The sequence below is a fragment of the Cupressus sempervirens genome, chromosome 5 (assembly GCF_028749045.1).
Source record: "Cupressus sempervirens isolate cs-2001-9-10 chromosome 5, ASM2874904v1, whole genome shotgun sequence".
In the NCBI taxonomy this organism is placed as follows: Eukaryota; Viridiplantae; Streptophyta; class Pinopsida; order Cupressales; family Cupressaceae; genus Cupressus; species Cupressus sempervirens.
In genome coordinates this window covers 180,783,501-180,793,938 of record NC_143122.1, presented here as the reverse complement: position 1 = coordinate 180,793,938, position 10,438 = coordinate 180,783,501, and the positions used below count along the sequence as shown (strand labels likewise).

Here is a 10,438-nt window from a genome sequence, read left to right as displayed (position 1 = left end):
TTGTGCTTCCGAAACCTCCTGCTTTGTTTCACAGTCAGCATGGGATTTCCAGCTCAGTCCTACTATACGCGGCACACAAGGTTCAGCTGAGTGTTTTTCCATGCTAAATGTAGAAATTTCCAGCGGAAGCTTCAAGAATTTTGTGGTAATGAAGTTATTAATTTTTTTTTTTGTTATAATGTTAAATGTCTGTAGTTAATTCAGATGAGTCATGTTTTAGAATTATCAAAGATAAATATAAATTATCAACTATTAAATTTTGGTTCAATAAATTTTAATAACTAAATTTCATTGGTCATTTGACTAATTAAATTGAAAAATTTGTAAATAAAAATTGGAAGAAATAAGATCAGAAGATAACATTTCTTATTAGTTAATTAGAGATATTTTCCACACCAAGTCAAATTGTAATATTGCTATGAAAATTTAACATGTACTTTTTTGAGTCTTTTGGGAGCATCACTTAGGTTGAATTAGTATTACCATTTATTGTCATGAAAAATGAATTCATGTGAATCACTCCTCATCAAACATGAGTGAAAAAACTACACAGTTAAATCTTGATGACAATATCACAATTTCCTACTTATTGTTGAATTATTGATGGATTCCTCGTCCTTACATTAAAATTACATATACTTTGAATAAAGGTACTTAGAAACCATTAATAGCCCTTCAAAATAGAAAGCTAACATTTGAAAAACCATTATATAGTGCTATTTTGATAGCCTGTATTTCTCTGTTCTTCGAAATTTGCTGATTGCCCCTCTGCATCATTATACTTTCATTTACATTATTCAAGATAAAATATAAAATTTATAGCTAGTCTTTAGATAACTCATCAAAGAAAACAGAGGACATACGATCCAATATCTGTTAATATGCCTAACAGGGATCGGACATTAAGGAAATACAACACAAAACTATCCGCTAATGATTGGGGTTTCCTCCAATTATGTATAGAAATCAAGAGAGGAGTTCAGCTATCCACAACTGAAATTACCTTCACCACTTGAGAAGCCTGGCAAACAGAAATGCTGCAGCTCTGTCCATCACTTGAAACAATTCATTCCTCCACCTCACTTTTAATGCAAGCACCATTACCACTATAGAAAATCCCATTCCAACTGACAATCCAAAACACATCTCATACCATGGAAAAGCTTCTTTCTCTTTCTGAATATCCATAATGGGAGGAGGAGAAAGTTTTGGATGAGGGTGAGAACACTTTCTCTCAAGCGGGCATCCCCACAAATTTGGATTTCCCAAGAACGATGAATTGTCAAATGTATCCATATGACGTCCTTCCAGTGGTATCCTTCCTGATAGATTGTTATAAGACATATTTAAATATCCCAGATAATCTAGAAAACCAATTTGGAAAGGAATTGGTCCTGAGAAATTGTTCATAGAAAGGTCCAAGGCTTCCAACTGCTTTAAGTTTCCCAGACTCTCAGGAATTGGCCCGGTGAGAGTGTTCATGGAGAGATTCAGAAACATCAAGCCTTTCAGATTTTCATTTACAGGTGGAATACTGCCCCTGAATCTGTTATTCGACAAATCAATGCATGTGAAGCTAGAAAGAATGTACTCGAACTGCCTTTCTGTGCCCTTGATGCTTACAACTAAGTCATCTTTATAGAAATTTGAACTGTAATCCCCATCAATGTCGGGATGCACTGAACTGCCACCTCCTAGAATGCCAAAGTTCATTGGCTGCACATTGTTCATAGCTGAAAAATTGAAGTAGCTCTCTGGAATTTTACCACTTACAAGATTTGAAGAAAGGTCTATAATCTGAATCCAAGGCATTTTATCGATCTGTGGAGGAAGTTCGCCCTTAAATTTGTTACGTCTCATGACCAGAACTTGCAGACTTGATAAATTAGCAATCCAATCTGGGATAGGCCCTGCCAATTTGTTTTCTCCAACATCAAGCACCCGCAACTCTGAAAGTATTGAGAAAGAAAGCGGAAGAAGCCCTTGTATGTTATTCTTCTGGATGCGGAAAGAATGAAGTTTTGTCATGTTACCCAGTTCCTCAGGGATCCTTCCAGTCAAATGATTATTTGCAAGATTGAGTATGATAAGATCGAGTAGGTTACCAAAGTCGGCAGGAATTTTTCCATCCAAAAAATTGTTTCCCAAATTCAGCATTAGAAGATCTGACGAAACACCCAAACTGGCTGGGACATTGCCTGTTAAGAAATTCCCTGACAAATCCAGGTGAGTCAAAGAACTTATATTCCCTATTGAAGCTGGGATTTTCCCTTGCAGTTTGTTGTCTGCAAGGAACAATACACTTACAGACAAGATATGCTCATCAATATCAGCCACTAAATGTCCACTCAATTCATTTTTAGAGAGATCCAAAGTTTCTAAGCTGAGCATGGTAGGAGAGAAAGTACCTTCCAAATAATTACATGACAAGTTTAGGGCTCGCAATTCTGACGAAAAACTCCATAGCCAAGGAGGAAGATTTCCCACCATTGAGGTGTTTGACAAGTCCAACGATTCAAGCCGATATTGCGTTGAAATCCAACTCGGGATCGGGCCTCCGATTTTGCATCTTCTCCAAGATAGCTGTGCAAGTTGGAATGGGGGAATCCAGGTCGAGCTGAAATTGATGCTCAAGCCAGTGTCAGTCAAATCAAGTTCTTCCAAGTTGAAAGTGTTCTGAAGAAAGACATCTGAAATTGCTCCAACCATGCTGTTGCCTGAAAGGAATATCTTCTTAAGGGAGGACGGTAGCTGAAGTGAAGGATGAACACTTGCATTCAAAACATTGTTGCTTACATCAAGATAAGTGAGCGAAGATAGTTGAGAAAATGACAGGGGAAAGCTTCCGGTCAGATGATTATCTTCTAATTGTAAGTGGAGAAGAGCAGACAGATTTCCGAGAGGCGGGGGTATTCGACCACTAAGCTTGTTGCGGCTAAGATCTAAGTAAGAAAGATTCATAAGCATCCCCATGGTAGGTGGTATCGGGCCCTCTAATTCGTTGTTCCAAAGGTCCAAATAGGAAAGTGCATACAGGTTTCCAAGGCTAGGCGGTATTCTGCCTTCCAAATGGTTGTAATGAAGGTCCAAATAGGAAAGAACGGAGAGATTTCCAACAAGAGGAGGTATGTGGCCGCTAAGCTTGTTGAAACTAAGATTTATGTGGGAAAGATTCGTATGAAATACCAATCCGGATGGTAGAGCGCCTTCTAATACATTAGAGCTAAGATCCAGATAGGAAAGGTGAATATTTCCATCAGACTCGGCTGTGGATCCAAAGATGCCAAGAGGTATGGAATCATTTAAATCATTAGCACTCAGATCAAGTGAAGTTAATTTGCTCATATTTCCCATCCAACTTGGAATTGGTCCTGAAATTCTATTCCAACTGAGACTAAGCGAGGTTAGTTTACTTATATTTCCGATCCAACTGGGTATTGACCCTGAAATGCCATTACCACTTAGGTCAAGAAAACCGAGGGAGGAAAGATTGGCCAAAGAAAAAAGCATCCTGGAGTCTTCCAGACCACATTTGGACAACTCCAAATGGATAAGCTTTGAGAGACTACCGATGACGGGGGTTATTTCAGAGCCTTGCAGATTATTCCCATTCAATACAAGATATTCTAGTGATCGAAGACTAGACAACCACTTTATGGTCAAATTATAATCTGCAAGGCCAGAAATATCTAGATATGTTAGGTTTGTTAAAGAAGCCAGACCTTGAGGCATTGAACTGTTCCACTCGAAATCATTACCCCCCAAATCCAAATGCTTGAGATGTTTCAATTCGAGCAATCTTGAATTGATATTGCCTTCAAGCCCAAAGCCATGGATATCCAGCTTGTAAACCGGTCTACCCATCTCTGATTCATTACAATAAACACCTCTCCATGTGCAACAATCATCTCCCTCCCAAGACTTGAGATTTTCATCGAAATCATATGTTACACCATCCTTCATACTCAAAAGAGCTTTCAATTCGTGGGGAGGACATCCATGGGGACAATGTGATAGAAAGCTTAAAAGAAAAACAGAGTGGAAGAGGAAGATACGCATACCGTCCATACGAGACATACTCATCTCCACCAGCATGAAAAGAGCATTTGTTCCACTGTGAACTGTCAACTCCTTCGGCAGCAGCATGAAACTTATAAAAATTGTGATTGGACGGGAAAGTCGTGTTCGGTCTGTACTGTGACTTCCACTAAAAGTAAAAGCAGGACCCAGCATTGACTTGGGGCGGAAAAATGCAAACAGCGGGAGGTCCGTGTCCAGAACACGCAACAATTAACACATCAGTAATCATCGCTGAAGTTGATATGGTGGTCTTTCAATCATAAGTTTGAAATCATGTAATGTCATGACATTTGAATGCAAAATTGTTGACGGAGCCTAAGAAAATTAGTAAGTGGAATGCATAAAGATCTTTGCTTTTCCTATCATTTGACTGGTAACTTAAAATGTATAGGTAAGATTTGATAGTTAATACGTCTTCTACCTATGTTAGTTACGGCGAAGGCGTTTCCTATTTAATATGTCCGACCTGCTTTTGATAGTTTACATCCACGGCAGTTGAACGACCATCGAAATTATTTTTTAAGTCTGCGAGAACTTCGTTTTCGTTGGCATCATCTCAACTTTGTCGTGTGGGACCAACATTCTTAAATAGACATGACAGCTTGCATCTACCACGTAAACCTGTTAAATGGGATAGTTTGCAGCCACAATCTACGGTCATTAAATGGGATGGTTTGCAGCCCTAATCACATTTCGACTTTTTCTTCCGCCGCGCTCTAGCTGGTAGCTGGTCTGTAAGAAAACAAATTAAGACATAAATGTGCCTCAAATTCACTTTGAGGCTTTGTGTGTTTGGTTTTTGGAAGATGACATGGATTGGCTTTTTCAAAATCTGGATTTGGAAATTTTTGCGTTTGTTTCAAAATTGGCAAAATGGAATTAGCATACCGGACTTCCAATTTTGCCTCAAAATCAAGGTTTCCAACTTCCTATTAGCAAGTAGGAATTGAAAATCAAAACCTGGTTATGTTTTTTAAGCAATGTAAAAACAATAGATTGGACTACTTTTTGAAATTTGCCTTCAACTCCAAAGCTTACACATAAAAATGTGTCTTCACACGCATCTTCTGAGTGAAACAAACGGTTTAAGTAAAATCTCAAAAATCGAAATAAAGATTTGCAAAACCTTGATTTGGCTAAACCAAGGTTTGTAGAAATCCTAGTTTTTTAAATTCCACGAACCAAATGGACCCTAAAGCGAATTGGCTATGCAACCGATAGGATGCGTGGATATTTTAATTTACTAATTCTTAGAAATTTAGAAAACAATGAATTTATAATTTTAAATTAATGTTAAATAATAAAATAATACCTGTCTGTCGGCTAAGTAGATGCTTCTTTTTGTTAGTACTTGACTTTCTCTATATCTAAATAGTGTAGTATCACGGTTTTTGGTCTTGCAGTGATAGTGCACCATAGAAGTTAGACACAGCCAGCTGTGTGCACAAAGATTTGTTTAATACTTCCTCCGTCCTCTTGTATTTTGAAAAGAGGACACACATTCGCCCATCTCTCAAGAATCTTGATGATTGATGAAGAAAAATTCCCACTACAATGGAAACTTGTTACTGACATGCCATTGTAGATGACAATCATTACTTTTTTGGCACTTGCAGAGACAATAACATTTAGTGATAAAAATGAATGCATTGGTCGATCCAAATTGAATTGAAGCTAGCCAAATTAAGTCATATACGATTGCGCATTTTGTTAGCTGTTAATGAAATAATACGGTTTTGGCAGGTTCAAAATAGAGGGATATTCTGATCCATTTGTGACCATTTATTTGTTCCATTAGCTCTCTTTATTTTTGGGATCAATTTGGATGTTATTTCTTGTTGTCTGAATGTATAAGTATGGGGAATTTCTAAGCAAATTTAGGGGCAAGGATCTGAGAGAGAAGCACAAAAAATCCCTTTTAAGTAGGGAAATTGTTGGACTTATTACATTAATTAGGTTAGTTTCTAAGTTTAGATTAAATAAATAAATTAGTTGAGTATTTAGTTGCTCGAAAGTTATTCTTGTAAGTAGTTTGTTTTATTTATGGAAAAATAAGGCTATATAAAGTTGTTTAGATATCGATGTGAATCATTCAGTTTGTATTTGAATGTATCCAATGAAGATCTGAATCAATAAAATCTATATTTTTATACTTTAGCCCTTTCATTTGGTATCAGAGTGGATTCATGGATGTAATAAATGTAGTCTTTCAGAAAACATGATGGATTTTGGATGACAAGACCCTAACTTTTACAATTGAGATCTTCTACAACGAACAAATTGGAAGTTGTGATGTGTATTCTTTCTCCTTCACTATGAAGTATGTTACATTAAATTGCAATGTGTTATTAGGAGTCTTACATTTATTTCAAGTGTGGTATGGCAATTGTGGTTAAGTGTACAAACATATGAAGATGGCTAGTGGTAGCACACAAGATGTGGAATTGTGTTATTGAAGATTAATTTTGAAAATGTTATGTTTTCCAGTGTACGAGTCCATGAATATGCTATGATTTTTTTATTAGCAATAAAATAGAGATCAGTTGTAGTTTATGTGCATCACTCAATTTTTCATTACTTATTTTTTCTATGTGTTGTTTGCTAAACAATGGATAAATTAACTACAATTCCCAAATTTGAAGGGCCTGAGTTTCACACATGGAAAATTAAGATACAATTACTTTTGATTGAAAAAGGTTTATGGGACATTGTTAATGGAACTATAAGAAACCCCAAGATGCAAATGAAATAACAAACTGGATGGTTAAAGATCATAGGGTGTCTCCATTGATTGGACTTAGTCTATCAGATGCATATTTACATCATATTAATACATCAAAGAATTCAAAAGAAATATGGCATGAGCTTAACATCTTGTTTGGTTCTTAGGCTTCTAGTGCAAAAATGTCCATAAAAGAGAAGAAGTTTAAGTTGAAGATGAATGGAGGTGATAATATTGTTCAACATATAAGTACTTTTCATTCACTTCTTAATCAACTTGCAGGTGTGAACTCTAAAGTTTATGATGATGATGCCAAAGCAATCCTACTTAATAGTATGCCTTCAAGCTTTGATCATATTGTTTTCACTTTGAACAAAATGAATCCTAGCTTAGAAATTGCAATTTTTTCTTTAATTGATGAAGTAGAGTTCATAAGAGTTATCATATTACTAAGGAATGTGCTTTATTTGCTAGAAAGAAATCTAAGATTCCTGCCATAATAGAATTTAAATGTATTTATTGTCAGCAAAATGGATTGGTGTAGATGAATTGTATTCAAGGGGTCAAAGATCTCATCGATGGGAAGTTGAAGAAAAATACAGCTTTTATTGCAATCGAAGGTGAGACACACTTTTGTGATTTTGCAATACATACAAATATAATGACTATGATAGTCCACCTAAAAATGATACAAGATTTGTGCTTTAAACAATAACAAAGAAATTATAGGAGGCTAGAGGGCATCTATCATCTCAAGCTAGCTTATCACTTAGAGATGAGTATTGCATGAGAAGCACCTATTTGTGTCCCTAAAGAGAAAAGAGGGATTGGCAACATGATTGTCCTTACAGTCATATTAGTGACTATTGTTCCTACTGCACTGAAGGAGACATTAGACACACTCCAAGGAGATGTGAAATTTTGGAGGAACTATGTATCATTGTGCAAGGGAGGTGGGAACACTCTATTACAACGAAAACTTTAGGATTTGCAGGTTTAAACCTTTACAACTTTCACTCCTGATGGATTAATATAATAACAGGGGAATGTTGGACTTATTACATTACTTAGGTTAGTTTCTAAGTTTAGATTAAATAAATAAATTAGCTGAGTATTTAGTTGCTGGGAAGTTATTCCCGTAACTAGTTTTTTTTAATGGAAAAATAAGGCTATATAAAGTTATTCAGATATCAATGTGAATCATTTAGTTTGTATCTGAATGTATCCAATGAAAATTTGAATCAATAAAATCTATGTTTTTATACTTTAGCTCTTTCAGAAATGACCATCATTGGAGGACAGAATGACATGAAAAATATTATTGTTGATGACGCATTGAAGTCACTCGATAATTATTGTGAAAATATAGAGAGATTAGGCATGGTTAAGACACACATGGGTAATGGTTGGGTTTCTTAATTTTGGAAGAATTGATTGTAACTCATAGCTTTCTTCCTATCTTTTATCCATTAGCAATGAACTACTATATGTTACAACAAACGAGAATGGGATCTGCTATGTGTTACATCAAACAAGAATGGGTGTCGAGTGAACTATTTGACAATATGCCTAAAAAATGCAATGCCATGATTGGAGTGTGTTCATAAAATGTCCTTGTTTAAAAGGCTACATAAACTTTCAAACATATTGTAGCTGGAAATGATGTGGTAGACAATTGTACAACACTTGGTAACATGAACAAGGCACCTCATCTTTCTAGGCTACTATCTCTAACTAAGACGAAACAATGGCAAAGCCTTTACGCCAAATCCAAAATATGGAAAAGGAACGACAAAATGGATTTTTCATAAAGGCTTTAGAAAATTTCAATATAATGCAATTGGAATGTGTAAAACTAGATTCAAAAAACCACAAAAGTCATGAAATCTCTGAATTGAAGTTCTCACAAACTCACAATTCCAAAAAAGAAGAGTTAGAATTGAAGCTCACAAAACATGGAAAAACATATAAAGAAAAAGAACTTAATCTTTTAGAATAGATGGAAATCTCCAAAAGCTCAACTTTAAAAAGTGTGAATCAATTTGTCGTTAGTGGTCTAAAATTAGTAAAAAGATTAAATTTACAAAATCAAATAACTCATTTTTGGACGAGAATTATATTATCTATTGATAGGAAGAGGGAGGGAGAGTTGAGGGGAGTAGGCTAAGGAAGAGAGAGGAGGGAGGAAGAGGTAGGTAGGTTAAGGGGGACAATTGAGGGTGGAGGTGGGGTTAGGAATATATATATAGAGAGAGAGAGAGGAGAGGTGAGAGATGGATAGAGAGAGGAGGGAGTGGGATAACTAGAGATACCAATAAGAGAGAAGTGAGAGAGTAAGAGATAGAGACATGTAAAGATATAGATAGTGGGATATAGATAAAGAGCTCAAGAGATGGGAAGATCGAGATAGAAGGGTAAAGAAAGTGAAGAGAAAGTAATAAAGAGAGGGGGTAGATAGAGAGATAGAGATGGGGGAAATAAATGTGTGTGTGTGTGTGTGTGTGTGTGTGTGTGTGTGTGTGTGTGTGTGAGAGAGAGAGAGAGAGGGAAGGGAAATAGAGATGGCGAGGTCATGAGTGAGGGATAAAGAAGGTGAAGATAAGTCATAAAGAGATATAAATAGGGAAAGATAGACCATGTTTAGATTTAATAGTTTTAAATACATAAAATATATAATAAAATTAAACAAAAAAAATAAATATTCAAATTGCATATCTTCTATTCAAAATATATTTAGTATTTACAGCCAATAAGAAATCAAAACACAAGAGAATTGGTTCTTTGCAAGAAAAGAAAAAAATGAGAGCAAAAAAAATAGTGAAAAAGTTGGACAACTACCTTACAATTTGAAAAATTGCAATCGTCTTGCAACATCTACCATTTATAAATAGTACTTACAAGTCAATAAAATTAATTCAATTTCAAACTATTAAGATCTATATATTTCCCCATCTCTAATGGATTTTCTATATATGTATCTATTCTATCACATTTCCTCTTTCTCGGTCTCCCCACTATCTTTCTCTCCTTGCACCTCCCTCACTCCCTCTATTGCAAATCTAATGTAACTTGTTCGCAATGGAGTGACTATCTTATTTTTTCTGAACCTTAATTTTATCCTATATTCAAAAATTTATTACAAAAATGTATACAAAAAGTAAATTGAATCGCTTCTTGAATTACCTTCAAGATATTTTCAGTGTACCCATTGCACACCAAGGTGGGATTGCTAGTCATACTTCCTCATTCATTTCAAATTTCAAAAGCGATGAAATGGAAAGTGAGTGAGTGTGGTGTAGGGCCTATTGATGTCTAATTATGCCGAACGTGTACTATACTAAAGAAAATTCATTCACTTAAAAATCAATGGTCTACAATACAATAGATGTATGCAAAACGATTGCAGTCATGATAATCGTTGATCTCAAGTGTCAATTTTTACCAATAAGTGTGGGAGGTGATAACCCAAAAAAATAAATCACATTTTATCGGCATGTATGTCTCTTACTGGCTATTATGATGGGGGGCCCATTTGTTTATAATTTATATGTCATTTGTGAGTGGACGAGATTTGAGGGTTTTTGTTCCCCATTTCCCCTTCTCAGCACTGAAATTATGCTAGTGTTTTGTGAATGG

General features: G+C 35.6%; 1 protein-coding gene across 3 annotated transcripts; it reads right to left on the bottom strand.

The window, feature by feature from the left end:
* Positions 1–668: 668 nt before the first annotated feature.
* LOC149555009 (uncharacterized) lies at positions 669–4,312 on the bottom strand. 3 transcript variants are annotated; one of them, XM_089829038.1, is made up of 2 exons: positions 2,409–4,312; positions 669–2,285 (listed from the first exon to the last, which is right to left on the bottom strand). In XM_089829038.1, the coding sequence occupies exons 1-2, from the start codon at positions 4,231–4,233 to the stop codon at positions 1,006–1,008; spliced, it is 3,105 nt and encodes a 1,034-aa protein (XP_089685164.1). In that variant the 5' UTR covers positions 4,234–4,312; the 3' UTR covers positions 669–1,005. The 3 variants fall into 3 exon arrangements, with proteins under 3 accessions (XP_089685164.1, XP_089685165.1, XP_089685166.1); XM_089829039.1 differs by having other exon boundaries at positions 669–2,213; XM_089829040.1 differs by having other exon boundaries at positions 669–2,198.
* Positions 4,313–10,438: the final 6,126 nt, after the last annotated feature.